This window comes from Scyliorhinus canicula, chromosome 12, assembly GCF_902713615.1.
Source record: "Scyliorhinus canicula chromosome 12, sScyCan1.1, whole genome shotgun sequence".
Classification (NCBI taxonomy): Eukaryota; Metazoa; Chordata; class Chondrichthyes; order Carcharhiniformes; family Scyliorhinidae; genus Scyliorhinus; species Scyliorhinus canicula.
Window position 1 is genome coordinate 50,450,115 of NC_052157.1, and position 16,834 is coordinate 50,466,948.

General features: G+C 45.8%; 1 protein-coding gene across 3 annotated transcripts in view; it reads right to left on the minus strand.

The window, feature by feature from the left end:
- cers3a (ceramide synthase 3a) overlaps positions 1 to 15,844 on the minus strand; it is a 111,387-nt gene extending 95,543 nt beyond the window's left edge. The window contains exons 1-2 of one of the 3 annotated variants that reach the window (XM_038813957.1): positions 15,598 to 15,844; positions 4,705 to 4,878 (exon numbers count right to left, since the gene is read on the minus strand). In XM_038813957.1, coding sequence (XP_038669885.1) covers positions 4,705 to 4,877 — 173 coding nt within the window. In that variant the 5' untranslated portion in view covers position 4,878; positions 15,598 to 15,844. Of the gene's footprint in view, positions 1 to 4,704; positions 4,882 to 7,022; positions 7,043 to 15,597 lie in introns of those variants that run through there. The other 2 variants (XM_038813956.1, XM_038813958.1) reach the window with 2 other exon arrangements.
- Positions 15,845 to 16,834: the final 990 nt, after the last annotated feature.

Sequence of the window (16,834 nt, forward strand, 5' to 3'; positions counted from 1 at the left end):
AGAACCTGGCAGATAGTGCAGGAGTCTCTGACCAGTTTTCCATTTTGGATACTGGAGGGGTCGATGGTTCCTCAGAGGAATGTGGCAAGAGTCACGTCTGTGACACCATGGGTGGCTCAGCTGCTCAGGAGAGGAGACGAGTGGAAGAACAATAGTGATGGAGGATTCATTAATTGGGGGAAACAGTCAGGCATTTCAGCAGTCGTAGACATGACTCTGGGATGGTACCTTGGCACCAGGGGCAAGGATGTTACAGAATGGCTGTAGGACTTCGTTCTTGGGAAGGGTGAATAACCAAAGGCACCAATGAGAAATGAAAATGAAATGAAAATCGCTTATTGTCACGAGTAGGCTTCAATGAAGTTACTGTGAAAAGCCCCTAGTCGCCACATTCCGGCGCCTGTCCGGGGAGGCTGGTACGGGAATCGAACCGTGCTGCTGGCCTGCTTGGTCTGCTTTAAAAGCCAGCGATTTAGCTCAGTGAGCTAAACCAGCACCCAGAAGTGTAGGAAGAGAGATGAAGTCCTGAAAGCAGAAGTTAGGGAGAAATTAAAAAGCATGATCTCAAAAGCAGTATCATCAGGAATTATGTTCCTATGTTTACCCCCAGTGCCATGTGCTAGTGAGTACAGGAATAGGATGATTGAGCGATTGAACACGTGGCTAGACAACTGGTGTAATAATAATAATAATAATAATCTTATTGTAACAAGTAGGCTTACATTAACACCGCAGTTAAGTTACTGTGAAAATCCTCTTGTCACCATACTCTGGCACCTGTTCGGGTACACAAAGGGAAAATTCTGAATGTCCAAATTACCTAACAGCACATCTTTCGGGACTTGTGGGAGGAACCTGAAGCACCCGGAGGAAACCCACGCAGACACAGGGAGAAGAATGTGCAGACTCCACACAGACAGTGACCCAAGCCGGGAATCAAACCTGGGACCATGGAGCTATGAAGCAACAGTTCTAACCACTGTGCTACCGTGCTGCCCAAAGAGAGAGGGCATCGGAGGTCTGAGGCAATGGGGCCAGTTCTGGGGCAGGTGGGACCTGTACAAGATGGACAGGGTGCACCTTAGCAGGAACGACACCGACACCCTTACAGGGAGATTCGCTCGTGCAGCTGTGGAGGATTGAGGGATGGGAACCTGAAAGGGAGCTGAGTGGACGGATGCAAAACTGGTAACAGGAAGTAGAAAAGTGAAATTGAAAGGCAAGTGAAGCAAAGGCAAGCATCAAATAGGATGAGAATGAAGAATAACATTAAAACAGCAATGTTAAGGGTATTCTATATGAACGTATGCAGCATTCATAGCAAGGTAGATGACTTGAAGACATAAATAGAGGTAAATTGTTATGATTTAAATGCCATCACAACAACATGCTTACAGGGTGACCAAGACTGGGAACTGACTATTCAAGGATACTCATCATTTAGAAAGGAAAGGCTAAAAAGAAAAGGTGCGGTTAATATGGGGCAAGATCAGTACACGAGAAGATCTTAGATTGTATATAAATCCAGAAATTAAGGCTGCATTTAACATGTGAAATACAGTAATAATGGGTGACTTCAATGTACTTAGACTGGGTAAACCTAATTAGCAGTGTCACGGTGGAGGATGAATTCCTGGAGTATGTACATGATGGCTTGAGAACTTAGAATCCAACAAAGGAGGACCAAGAAACTGGGAATGGGAAGGGAGGATATGAACACAAGCTGGTGAAAAACATAAAAGCGGACTGTAAAAGTTCCTTTTGGTGTGCAAGAAGATTAGCAAGGCTAAATGTGGGTCTATTACAGGCGAAGACTGGAGAATAAGGAAATGGCAGAGAACCTAAACAGTTATTTTGTAACGTTTCCACAGGAGACAATGCTGAAAATCTCCCAGAAACACCCGGGAACCAAGGGATTTGCAAAAATGAGGAATGCAAAGATATTAGTATAAAGAGGTAATACTAAAAAATTATTTGGATTGAAGGTTAATAAATCATCTGGACCAGATGAGCTGGATCCCTGAGTGTTGAAGAAGGTGGTTATAGAGATAGTGGATGCATTGGTGATTATCTTTCTAAACTCTATAAATTCTGGAAAGGAGCAAATATATCCCTGTTATTTAAAGAGGGACGGAGAGAAAAACAGACACCTACAAACTTTAGTTTAACATCGGAAGTAGGGAAAATGTTAGAATCTAAGGGCGTGATAACTGGATACCTGCAAAATAATGATTATGATTGGGCGGCATCACCATGGATTGAGAAAAGAGAAATCATGTCTGACAAACCTGTAGGAGATTTGTTTGAGGATATTACTTGTGGCGTAGATAGAGATGTAACCCGATGGGTATTCATAAAGACACCAGCAAAGCCTGATGGTTAAAAGAGCTAACTCTTAATCAAGTGAAGGACTGTGGGAGCAGCAAGGCTGTGAGGGTCTGCGATGAAGAACAGGCACAGGAGCTGATTGGACAGTGGCTGCTGCTATGCCTGGAGTAGAGAGTGATTGGATACAGACCCATGTCGTGCTCCTGGGAGAAATACAACCCCCTAAGAGAGACAAGATTCCCTGAGCATTCATGACAGTGATTGATTAATGTCTGTCCTGTGACCATGATCAGTGCCAGCAAGATCAGTATAAGGAGAGACAAAGGAACTTCTGGTGTGACAACCTGCAGGAACAACCATCCATAAAAAGCAACACCCTTGGTCTGGGACTCAGAGAGGATATCGGAATCTACCAAGAGGGAGACTGATCATCTCGCCTCTTAATGGGTGGTATTTAGGTCCAAGCTGTGAGTTTTGATACCTTTTTCTAGAACGGAGTTTCGATACCTTGTGTACAGAACTTTTGATACCCATTTTAGTGGAGTTTTGATACTTTTATGGTAACCCGGTGAGATCGTTGTACGATAATTTGAGAGTTTGAGTCTTTTGCCTGGAACGTTAGTTGACCTAAATTTGAGGTGCAACAAAGGATAACCAGTGGATGTGATGTAGTTGGATTGTCAGAAGGTCTTTGTTAAGGTCCCATACAGCACGTGGGATTGGAGAGTATATACTGGCATGGATTGAGAATTGGTTAACAGACAGAAAACAGTAGGAAACAAGGATGGCAGGCTGCGACTACTGGGGTACTATATGAATCAATGCTGGGGCCACAGCTGTTCACAATCTATAGAAATTATTTGGATGTGGGAACCATGGTAAATTCAAATTTGCTGATGACACAAAACTAGGTAAGATTGTAAGTTGTGGGGAGGATGCAAGGAGGCTTAAAGTGGATTTGGACAGGTTAAGAGAATGGACAAGAATATCACAGATGGAATATAATGCAAGTATGAAGCTATCCAGTTTGCTAGAAAAAAACAGAAAGGCAGAGTATTTCTTAAATGGTGAAGTTGGGAAGAGTTGACGTCCATAAGGACCTTGGTGTCATTGTTTATGAGTTACAAAAGGTTAGCATTCAGTTGCAGCAAAGAATAAGAAGGAAAATGGTATGTGATCTTCATCGCAAGGGGATTAGAGTACAGGAGTAGAGATGTCTTGCTGTCGTTGTATAGTCTTGGTGAGACAGCATCTGGAACAATGTGTACAATTTTTTACCTCCTTATCTATGCCATAGATCGGAGAGCAATGGAGATTCTCCAGACTAATCCTTGGGATGGCTGGATTGTTGCATGAGGAGAAATTGAACAAACTGTGATCTCTAGAGTTTTGAATTATGAGATGTCATTGCATTGAAACTTAAAATCTTTACAGGGTGGATGTGGACAAGATGTTTCCCCTGGCTGGCGAGCCTAGGACCAGAGGGAAATGTCTCAGAATAAGGAGCAAGCCATTTAGGACAGAGGAGGAGGAATTTCTTCATCCAGAGGGTGGTGAATATTTGTAATTCTCTACCCCAGAGGACTGTGGAAGCTCAGTCTTGGGCAGAATGGGCATTTTCAAGACAGAAATTCATTGGATTGTTGGATACTAATGGCATCAAGGAATACGGGGATAGTGCAGAAAAGTAGGTGATCAGCCATGATCTAATTGAAATGTGGAGCAGGCTCGATGGGCTGAATGACCTACTCCTGATTTTATGCTCCCACGTACACAAAGGACTTCCCATTTACTTACTCAGGGCGGTACAGCGGATAGCACTGCTGCCTCAACGCGCCGAAGTCCCAGGTTCGATCCCGGTACTGGGTCACTGTCAGTGTGAAGTTTGCACATTCTCCCCATGTTTGTGTGGGTTTTGCCCCCACAACCCAAAGATGTGCAGGGTAGGTGGATTAGCCACGCTTAATTGCCCCTTAATTGGAAAAAATGAATTGGGTACTCTAAATTTTTTTTTAATACATCTCTAACTCACTCCAGCCCCACCTCGCTTCACTTCTCATACATCCCATACATCCGCCCTTGCCTTAAACCTATGGATCCCACACAGGCGTCAACACCGACTTTTTAAATCCAACTTAAAATGCCTCCTCAACTGGTTCCTTATCCTATCAGTCGACTTCATCACCGGACTCTCAGTAAGCTTTCCCAAGGCTAACGGCAACGGGGCTGTCACCATGGCAACTCCTCAAACCTAATCCACTTATCCCCCCCTCCCAATCATTCAATATCTATTCATATCATCTACAGAACATCCATGTTCTCCTTCAGAGCTCTTGTCACAGACACTGCAGGACATAGCAAAGTAAAGGGCTTTACCTTTCAAAGAAGCGTCGAGCTATCAAAAGAAGAATAGCATACAGGACTGTGACATATAAATGGGAGACCTTGGCATACACATAGCCCTCTCCATCCTCAAGGTCAGCCCAGGTTAGATTTCGGGGAAGCCAGAGGTGATCCCACCAAAACCAGTCACTCAGTGTCTGTAACATCCTGCTGGAAATAAAATAACAATTAATCAACTATCCATTTTCATATTGTATATCACACCATTAAATAAAACTTACACAATCTGCAGATTCTATTAAATGTTCTTAGCTGACCATGTTTGCTGTAATAAACGCAGAGTCCAGGGAACAAAAGGATCTGTCTCAGCTCAGTTTAGATACCCTGCTCCATACTTGGGGCACATGGGAGGGAATTGTTACAAACTGTCTCCAACCCTGTCACAACAGTTTTGTTTCCAACTTTAAAATACTGTCATTAGAAATTACATTTGTTTGTGCAAAGAATTGAGAATTTAGAACGGAGTAATTTTCTAATACTCTTTCTTTACAATACTTAATTTTAAATGTAAAACAACCTTTTTACAAATATACTGGGGCCTGTCAACCCATGAATGATTAATGAGCTGGGAAGTGAAGGGAAATCCATAAGCCTGAATTTTAGAAAGTATCTGTGTGATGTGTTGGATAAGCTGGGTCTACGTGGACTGCATTTGATGCAGTGTAGAGAGAGACAGGCTTCCAACACTTGAAGAAATGCAACACGATTTTATTGATCAACTAACTATAATACATGCTTAACTGTGGGTTGACACTATGCTGACTTGACTGGAGACCTGAGGCTAACCTGACCAGACTATTTGAATACCACATAGTGTTTGTACTAGTTGCTGCTCACGAGCTCTGGCTGTCTCAGAGGCTGGATCCCGAGAGAGCTGGAAAACTGGTGCCCTCTGGCTTTATAGCGGTCGTGTCCTGTCTGGTAATTGGCTGCTGTGTTCTGCGTGCTCACTGGTCATCCTGCGTGTCAAACACTGCCTGTCTGCACTCCATCATATACCTGGATGTATATTATGACAGTGTGGTCGTTGGATTTCAACCCTAGCTTGGTGATGCTGTTTTAGACCAGCTGAGTCAACAATAGTTGAGCGACATGGTGGCACAGTGGTTAGCACTGCTGCTCCACAGCGCCAGGGACCCGGGTTCAATTCCGGCCTCGGGTGACGGTGCAAACTTTCTCCCCGTGTCTGCATGGGTTTCCTGCGGGTGCTCCAGTTTCCTCAGTAAGAAGTCTTACAACACCAGGTTAAAGTCCAACATATTTGTTTCAAACACTAGCTTTTGGAGCACTGCTCCTTCCTCATTCACCTGAGGATGGAGCAGTGCTCCGAAAGCTAGTGTTTGAAACAAACATGTTGGACTTTAACCTGGTGCTGTAAGACTTGCTGTGCTCACCCCAGTCCAACGCCGGCATCTCCACATCCAGTTTCCTCACGCAGTACAAAGATTTTCAGGTTAGGTGGATTGGCCATGCTAAATTGCCCCTTAGTGTCCAAAAAAAAAAGGTTAGGTCAGGTTGCTGGATTTACGGGGATAGGCTGGAGGTATGGTCTTAAGTAAGGTGCTCATTCCAAGGCCAGTGCAGACTCGACGGCCTCCTTCTGCACTGTAAATTCTGGATAAAAAGCTGGAATTGTGAAGGAATCACAGAGCAACTGGTCTCTCGACCTGGAGACAGTTCAAAGGCAAATGTTCTTCATGTCAATTCACAACAGTGGCAAAGACATACTTGCAAAATGAGGCAGTAATTGCTGGCAGGATTAGTGAGCAATGATGACTTAGATTGCTGTTGTGTGATGAAGGCAACAGTTATTGGAGGAAAGGAATTGGCTGCTTGTTATAGATTATGATATTAAATGAACGGAATAAACATCAGATGCAGGGCGGGTGATCTTTCCTATCGCAATGAGGAGACAGATTTACTCTGTTTCCAGCAAATAAAGCGAGGAACTTGAATAATTTTTAGGAACAAATACAAATGGCTCTCTTTATGCTGCTGTAGTCATTCCTATTCTAAGTCTTTGATCAAGGATGTGACACTGGTGTATTTCGGAAAATGATTCTTCAGGAATCGTGCAGCACGAGTTTTTGGATCTCTTCAATCTTTCCAAAATTGCCCTTAGTGTTGGGTGGGGTTACTGGGTTATGGGGATAGGGTGGAGGTGTTGACCTTGGGTAGGGTGCTCTTTCCAAGAGCCGGTGCAGACTCGATGGGCCAAATGGCCTCCTTCTGCACTGTAAATTCTATGATCTATGATCTAAATATACAAGGATTCCAAACACACAACTTACAAATGGGGCAGTAGGAAGCCATTTGGTCCTTCGAGCCTGCTCCGCCATTCAATAAAATAATGGTTGATCTGATGGCGGCTTCAACTCTACATCCCTCCTACCCCCGGTAATCTTCGACGCCCTGGTCAGTGAAGAATCCAGCCACCTCTGTCTTAACATTATTAATTGACCCTGCTTCCACTGTTACCTGGGCAAGAGAGGTCCAAAGATTAATGATTCTAAGATAAATAAATTCTTCTCATCTCCATCTTAAATATTTTTAAACGGTATCTACGAGTTCTAGCAATGGTCCAGATTCGGACAAACAAATGTTTGATAAGCTCTAACTCTAGGTAATTTTGCTGCAATACCAAAGATTATTCCTCAGAAATCCAAGAACTGCTTGTTTTAGGTGGAATCAGCCGAATGTGGAACCTCCATTGAAGATGAACTCCAGGTATGGTTGTGTAGCTGCTTGTTGGAGAATCTCATTAAAGTTATCTGTTGCTCAGCTGACGCAACTAAAAGTGGCACATAGCGCCCACTTAACAAGATCTCATGTGAGTAGGTTTTTCCTGGAGGTGGAGGATAGATGTGAACTGTGCTTAGGAGGCCCGGCCAACCACGCCCACATATTCTGTTCTTTCCTCAGACTTGTGGAGTACTGGACTGCCTTCTTTGAGGCAATGTCCAAAGTGGTGGGGGCGAGGGTGGTGCCATGCCTGAAAGTGGCAGTCTTCGGGGTTTCAGACCAGCCAGATCTATTTCTGGGGAGGAGGGCAGACACCCTTGCCTTTGCCTCCCTGATCGCCCGCTGGAGAATCCTATTTGGCTGGCGGTCAGCAGCATCACCTGAAGCTGCAGACTGGCTGCCTGACCGCTCAGAATCTCTCCAAATGGAGAAAATTAAATTCGCCGTCCGAGGGTCAGACGACAGCTTCCACAGAACACGGGAGCCATTCACCCAATTGTTCTGGGACTTGTTTGTGGCCAACAAACAAGTAGAAGAATAGCCAGGAACCAGGGGAGAAGCGAGGGGCAGCACCGGCACCAGACCCATTCGAGGATTGCCCTCCGGAAGTGACTCGCCGGCACAAACAGAAGCCTACTTATAGTTGTAGATACCATATCCTGTGTACATAAATGGCAAAATATACTCGGTTCAAAAATCCAATAAAAAACATATATTAAAAAAAAAGTTATCTGTTGGTGAATCATTTTTGTTGGTGATGCGCATGACATCGCATTTTTGGTACAAAATGTTTTTTTTGCCATTTTTGTAATTCCAGAAGACCATCTTGTGAATTGATATGATCTCGAGTTTCCCCTGCTGCGTAAATCATGCAGTCATTAGCAAATAGTCACTCTGGTTTCTAACTTGTTGGGAAGGTTATTTGCCTACACCAGGAAGAGTAAAGGCCACACGGCAGATTGCTGAGGCACACGGAGATGACGGCCGCGATTCTCCCTTTTGGGGACTACATCCCCACGTCCGCCGGAAAACGGGCGAGAATCACTCTAGACTTTTTCCTCAAAAGTTCGGGGTGATTCGCCGTTTTCCAGGGGACTGGCAGGGCCCTGGCATGCGTTGTGCAGCTCTGGCTACTGGTGGGATCCTGCTGTCCAGACCGAGTGGCTGTGTATGCACATGGCGGCCACAAGCAGGTCCACACATGCGCACGGTGGCCCACTTCGCCACAGGCATCGCCGACATGGCGGAGCCACACAGCAGGCCCGCGCGGAGTAAGGTAGGTCTCCCCAGATCGTGAAGGCTCGCCGATCGGTGGCCCCCGATCGCGGGCCTGGCCACCGCGGTGGCCCCCCGGGAGTCAGATTCTCCCCACCAGGACTGCTACCGCAGCCCAAACTCCCGCCGGATGGTACCAGATGTAAACCACGCCGGTGGGAGTTTGAGCGGTCGCCCACGGAGAATCGCCGCGAGGGCCTATTTCAACGCCCCCTCCCCCGACCAGCCCTATTTTACAGCCCATTCTCTGACAATCTTCATCACTATCCGCAACTCCTGCAATCTCAGTATTATCCCAAACTTGCTATTCAAACCCGTCATGTTTTCTTCTAAGTCATTTATGTATATTACAAAGAGCAGAGGTCTCTGTACCGATCCCTGCAGAACCTCCATTCGGAAAAACACCCTTCCACTGCTACCCTCTGCCTTCTGTGCAAAACCATTTCTGATCCATTCCATGAGGGACCTTATCAAATGCTTCACTAAAGTTCATGTGGACAACGTCCACTGCCCTTCCCCTGTTAATGAATTTTGTCACCTCCTCAAAAAAATGCAATCAAATTAGTGAGACATGACCTCCCTCGTACAAAACCATGCTGCCTGTTGCTTATAAGACTATTCACTTCCAAATGTGCATTGATCCCATCTCCGAGAACCTTTTCCAACAATTTCACTGTCACTGACGTCAAGCTCACTGGCCTATAATTACCCGGATTATCCTTGCAACCCTTCTTAAATAATGGTACAACATTGGCTATCCTCCAATCCTCTGGGATCTCATGGCTATCCCCCAATCCTCTGGGATCTCACTTGTGGCCACAAAGCTTTCTGTTAGAGGCCCAGAAATTTAATCTCTTGTCTTCCTCAGAAATCTGGGATAGATGCCATCTGGCCCTGGGGACTTGTCTACCTGAATGCTTTTTAACATACCTAACACTTCCTCCCTCGTAATAACGACCTGCTCTAAAGTGTTTACACATCCCTCTGAGACCCCATGAATCAACATGTCCCTCTCCTTTGTGAACACCGATGCAAAACACACATTAAAGACCTCACCTACTTCCTCTGGTTCGATACATTATTACCCTCCTTTGTCCTCGAAGGACTAACTCTTTCTCTAGCTACCCTCTTGTTTCTAATACACATATAAAATGCCTTGGGATTCTCCTTACTCCTGTCTGCCAAGGACATTCTGTTAACTCCCTGCTCTTACACTCTATGCCTCTGCTATTAAAGCCTTTATTATTAGCATTTGCCTTCTTAACCACTGCATCCACCTGGCTCGAGCTGAACCAAGTAACATTCAAGCCACAAAACCTCCAGATAATACCCACCTACAACAAGAGGGAATCTAACCATAACCCCTTGAGGTTCAACAGCATTAGTATCACTGAATCCCCCATTAGTATCACTGAATCCCCCATTATCAACATCCTGGGGGCTATTCTCGACCAAAGACATAAATGATGCAGTTACAAGAGTGGGTCAGACCTAGGAATTCTGCAGCAAATAACCCTAACCCTCCTTACTAGGCAGAGCCTGTCCATCATCTACAAAGCATAAGGCAGGAGAGTGATGGAATACTCTTTACTTGCCTGGGTGAGCAACACTATCCAGGACAAAGCAACCCGCTTGATCAACATCCACCTACAACCTTAAACGTTCACTCCCTCCACCACTGATGCAATGACAGCAGTGTGTACCATCTACAAGATCCACTACAGCAACTCACCCAAGGTTCCGTTGACAGAACTTTCCAAACCCACAACCACTAACCATCTAGATGGACGAGGGTAGCAGTCAGTTGGGGAAGACCACCACATGGAAGTTCCCCTCCAAGCCACACATCATCCTGACCAGCAGCAGCAATATTACTGTTCCTTCATTTTCCCTGCACAGGTTCTTTGAACTCCCTGATTAATAGCACTATGGGTGGACCTACAACAGGCAGACTGCAGAGGCTCAAGAAGGCAGCTCACCACCATTGCCTCTCAAGGGCAAATAGAGATGGGCAATAAATGCTGAACAAATGCCAGTGGTGTTCTCTCCCCATGAATGAATAATACATTTTGAGAGATTCTGATCTCATTGTCCCAAAAACACAAAGCTGTTGTGAGAAATATCAAAGTCACCAAACACACTTATGTTTGAACTTTGATTTGTGGCTTAGATTTTAAAATAACCATAACTAAACCAATTATGACTAAGACAAATAAATTCCAAATCCAATCGGAAAGCAAACACCAGGTACCATGCTGGGCAGAGTCCAGTGGTCAGGTTAAACACAAGCCCAAAACCTCAAGGAGGATTGGGGCGTAGCCGCACAGAAACTGTGTCACGCTGGGCCACAGTCTCACCATGGAGCTCATGACCAAATGTTGAACTTTTACATTATTCCACCCCAGCTGCTTTTTGAGGGCCGCGGGTCTCCCTCAAATACGAATGAGGTCCGAGTTTAAGTGAGGCACAAATACAGATCAATTCTAAACTGCTGTTCGAGGAGCTTCCATAGGATGTGGCAGGGATGGCTGTGGGGGGAGGGGCTACAGAAAAGGATGATGTTTTTGGAGGGTGGGAGCACCTGCAGTCAGGATTGTTGACAAATCAGCCTAGGTGAAGAATTATGTGCCCACTCTCTGAGACTTTGGCTCTCCACACACTCATAACTGGGAGTTTGAACTACACAATCGTCTACTGGATTCTTTAGTCCAACACCTGCCTTGTACCAGCTGCTGACGCGAGTAAACTGCACAGAATCTATCACAGTGACCACAGCCTGGACGAATCACCTGAAAATATACCCTTTGACTGGAGATTGTTGGAGAGAGCCTTGGAGATTCTGGGTAGAGAGAGAAGAGCAGGAAAAGGACTGAGCCTTCAGCATCATCCCCCATTTTCATTCTTTGCTTACTGTTACGTGGAGCGGCTGGACATGGAGTTTAGCTAGAGTAAATAAGGAGAAACAGTTCCCACTGTGCCGAGAGGAATGGTAAACACGAAACACAAAGTTTCAATTACTGGCAAAGGAACCAGAGACGAGGTGAAGTTTTTTTAAACTAAGTGAATAATGACATCCTGTGTGACTGTGACAAAGGTAAACTATCGCTTCTCTATCTGTCTGCAGACTTTGACACAGTTTGACCAAACAATCCTCAAAACTTCTCTCCACTGTTTCCAGCTGGGTGGGACTGCCCTCACCTGGGTCCACTCTTTTCTATCTGTAGCCAGAGAATCATCTGCAATGGTGTCTCTTCCTGTTTCCTCACTTTCACCTCTGATATTCCCCCCCACCCAATGATCAATTCTTTCCTCCTATCATTTCCCATGTCCATGTTGCCCCCCGAAAAGACAGTGTCCGTATCTTTTTATGCTTTCATGGGATGTTGCCCATCCCTAATTACCCTCGAGTGTCTCACTTTCTGAGTCAACCACATTGCTGTGGGCCTGGAGTCACATGTAGGTCAGACCGTGTAGTGAACCAGACTTTTATTGAATTCAAAATACACCATCTGCCATGGTGGGATTTGAACCCGGGTCCCGGGGTCCCGAGAGCATTACCCTGAATCACTCGTCCAGTGAAAATACCATTACGCCACTGCCTCCCCTAGTTTTCACATGTACGCTGACAACGCCCCATTCAACCTCCCCATCACCCCTCTCCACTGTTAGTCACCACTGATGTAAAATTGACCAGCTTGCAGTTACTCGGACAACTATTTATCAAATAAGGGTGCAACATTTGCCACACTCCAATCCTCTTGCATTAGGCCCAACCTAACCAAACTTTTTTCATAAGACAACCCCGCCATCCCGGGAATCTGTTAATTGAAAGGTTACCGGGGGTAGGCGAGGATGTGGGGCTGGGATTCCAATCAGATCAGCCATGACCTTATTGAATGGCGGAGCAGTCCCGAGGGAACAAGTGGCCCAGTATTCAAGATTCTAGGGCTGAGAATATACTGATCAACGAAGCTCTCCAGCACCATTTTAGAAAATTTGTTATAGCTCTGAACAACTTTCACTGCAGATTTTCTCCTCTCTCTCTTTATTTGATGGCCAACAGAATACCCGCAGTTATGCAAGTATATATTTTTTTAAACTTCACAGTTCTAATCAAATGAACCTTGCCCCTTTTCAAGGACATGCTCCCTTTCCAACACTACATTGTCTTCCCGAATCAGTACTGCCACCCCACCTCCCTTTTATCCTTCTCGATCTTTTCTGAACACCCTGTCCCCAGGAATATGAAGCATCCAGTCCTCACTATTTTAAGCCGCGTTTCTGTATGCTACTATATTGTATTCTCACTGCTTTTTGTGCTTGTTGCTCACAAACCTTATTCACCCCACTTTGCGCGTTTATGTACCTGCATTCTAAACCTGTCTTTGTATTCCTTCTCGTGAGCCTGTTCCGAATATGGAACTACCTCCTTCTCCAGAACTATGCACTTTATTTTTCTACTTCTGAATGCTGGCACCTATCCCTCGCCAACCCTCCCCAACATACACCATAGAACGTAGAGTCCATACAGTGCAGAAGGAGGCCATTCGGCCCATCCAATCTGCACCGAACCTCTGAAAAAGAGTACCCTACATAGGCCCTCTCCCCCACCCTATGCCAGTAACCCCACCTAACCTGCACACCTTTGGACTAAGGGAGGAAACCGGAGCACCCAGAGGAAACCCACACGGACACGGGGAGGAAGTGAAAACTCCACAGTCACCCAAGATCGGAATTGAACCTTGGCCCCTGGCGCTGTGAGACTACAGTGCTACCCACTGTGCCACCTCCCTGCCTTCCTTCAAGGTGTCATCACTGTGACGAGAAGCTGGACTGCAGTTTGCAGCTTGTGTTACTCTGGTTATAGATGAGAAAGGGATGACCTAATTAAGATATTTTAAATCATTAAAGACCTTGATCGGGTAAATAGAAAGAAAGTATTCCTCTGGTACAAGAGGCCATAACGAGGGGCACAGCCTTAAAATGAGAATTATACATTCTGGGGGATGTTGTGAAGTATTCCTTCACAGCGTGGTGGAAATCTAGAGCCCCCCCCCCCGGAAAATGCTGTAGAGGCTGGAGCATCGATCAGTTGAAAATCTCAAACCTGAAATGGATAGATTTTTGTTAAGCTGGAGCATTTAGAGTTACAGGGCCAAGGTGAGTGGATGGAGTTGTTACAGGTAAAGCTTTGGAGGAGCAAGCCAGATGGGCTGAATGGCCTCCTCCTGTTCCTAAGGCATAGCTGAGAGGTGCCATGAGGCTGTACTTCTCAGTGTCAGGGTCACACACACAATGGGCCTCTTTCTGTGCTGTAAAACTCCATGACAGGGTTCACATGGGTAAGAGGTAAACTCTGGGACTGATATCAGAAGCTGCTTCTTCAGAACAGCCAGGGGACAATGTGAGTGGAGAATCCTCCTCCCAAACGATAAAGTCAGGCAGGTTGGGGGATAAGGAAAAACCATTGTGATCTGGATGATCTTATCACTAAATGTCTACATTGATCCCAAAATACTGTGGATATACTGCTGGGATCACTTCACAAACAACCTCTGACTGTTGGATCTCTGATCTACAATGATCTGGTGCCGGGTTTAGGGGTGGCACAGTAGCTAGCACCGCTGCATCACAACTCCAGGGACCTGGGTTCAATTCCAGCCCGGGTGACTGTTTGTGGAGTTTGCACATTCTCCCCGTGTCTGCGTGGTTTTCCTCCGGGTGCTCCGGCTTCCTCCTACAGTCCCAAAAATGTGCAGGTTAGGTGGATTGGCCACGCTAAATTGCCCCGTTGTGTCCAAAAGGTTAGGTCAGGTTGCTGGGTTTACTGAGATAGGGTGGAGGCTCCACCGAGTAGGGTGCTCTTTCCAAGGGCTGGAGCAGACTCGATGGGCCGAATGGCCTCCTTCTGCACTGTAAATTCTGTTCCGGATAATCACTGCAACTGTTCAGGATAATCAGGTCTAAATGGTCAGAAATGAAGCTGAAATTCTATTTTCCTAACTGTCCAGGATAATCAGGTCTAAATGGTCAGAAATGAAGCTGCGTTTAAATGCATTAAAGTGCATCCAAATTCCGAGTCTAGCAGTTTACCTATAGCTGTAATATTGCCCACAATGAGTATAAAACCCGGGCTGATTGCCACACATTCCGACAGCAGCTCTCGGTGTTAGGAATGTTCCGGCACGCACTCAGAACCACGTTTCCCCCACAGCCTGGAAACCTGTTCGCCTGGTTAAACGAGGAGATTAAGATTAACCCGCCTCCTCAGGAGGTTCACCCGATCTGTAGGTGAAACTACACACCCTCAGCAATGAATACACTGGGAGGGTGGCTGCTGCCACTGGAAAATGTCCCCGGGCCCTGATCAGTTGCCCGGGTGGTCCAGCAGGTCCCCTCTGAACAGAATTGGCGCTTGACAGAGGATCCCGCCACTGTATTGCCCAGAGCGGTTGGTCCGCCTGTCGCTAAAGTCAGCCCACAAGTCAAGTCAGTCCCCACCTGTGGGCTGCCTTACTTCCTAGAAAACCTGCTGGCTCCTCACACCTTCCTGCCACATCCACTCTTGTTCAATCCATCGCCTCATTCCCTGTAGTAATTTAAACCGTCCCCACACACGCCCTGAAACTACAGACACCTTTTGAGAATCTCTCACCTAGATGGGGCAGAAGTGAATGCGAAGCAATTCTCTGCATAAACAAATTGAGCCTTGAATTCCAGTCACATTGCTGGGGGTAAACGTGCCATTCAATTGCTGGGCCCCACACAGTGACACCGAGCAAACTCACTTTAAACTGGTATGGATGTGCTTTTTAAGATTGGGAATACAAAAAAGAACTTGCAGCTCACCTTTCAAACGTAGCGTTCAGAATGCTTTAACCCAGGGGTGGCAGCAGTGCTGTGTCTGAACACTGATTCTCCGGGTCCGGCTTCTCACATGGATACAACCCAGTAACCAGGGTGCTGGGTTGAAGGTCCTGGAGTTCAGGCCCTCACTCCGTTAATGCTTACTCACTAAACTGACGCGTTACCCTGAACAATAGTTTAAGGGCGTCCTGCCCCACAATGGACACAATGCGTTTGAAGGAAAGTGAGCTTGAAGAATCATGGGATTTTTACAATCAACCTGTAAGAGTTGCTGACACTGGGGCGGGGCCTGCTGTCAATCAGCCACAGTCACTGAAAGGATTGGGAAAGATGTGAGTTGCGTGCAGAGTTCTGTGAAGTAAATGTGGGATTACCATTGCTATGTGGCTGAGATAACACAGGATTCCTGGGACTGAGATCGAGATGAGATTCATAATAATCTTTATTAGTATCACAAGTAGGCTTACATTAACACTGCAATGAAGTTACTGTGAAAATTCCTTAGTCGTCAGGTCTGTTCGGGTACACTGAGGGAGAATTCAGAATGTCCCATTAGAATGGCACTGGGAACACAAGATGGCTGCTACTAGGAACAGAGACACCTGAGTCGTTTCAGTCTGAAGAAGTTATATTCGCCTCGAAATGTTAATCCTGTTTCTCTCTCTTCACAGACCTGCTGAGATTTTCCAGTACTTGGTCTTTAGATTTCTGCCATCTGCAGGATTTTTGCTGTTACTCTTATCTTTGACTTTGTTGTCCTTGTCTGTTCTTACCTCACTCTGTTGTGGCTGATATTTCCCAATTGTTCTGCGACTTTCACAACAGTTATTGATCCAAACACTAAATGAAGCAATGTCTATTACCCAGTTGGAACCAGTCCTAATGAAAACTCATTGATTGCGTTTATTCCAGTCTATGATGGGTTGATTGAAACCATCCAGTCTTAGCGTCCTGTGGATCTTGCATTTCTCTCTGAAATGTCTGCAGATGTCCACATTTGCACTGCTCCACTAATTGATGACCTGTAATGCATGACCTGCACCATTCATATTTGTTAACTCCACCCATAAAGATTCTGTCTGAATGCAATTCCTTCCCTCCATCCCGCAAAATTGTATTATGGAACTGCGGTAGAATCCTTCACTGGCCTTTGACCCAATATGTTTTTAAAATCTCACTGAATACCCGTTCTCATCATCATTTCCACCAATCCAATTTG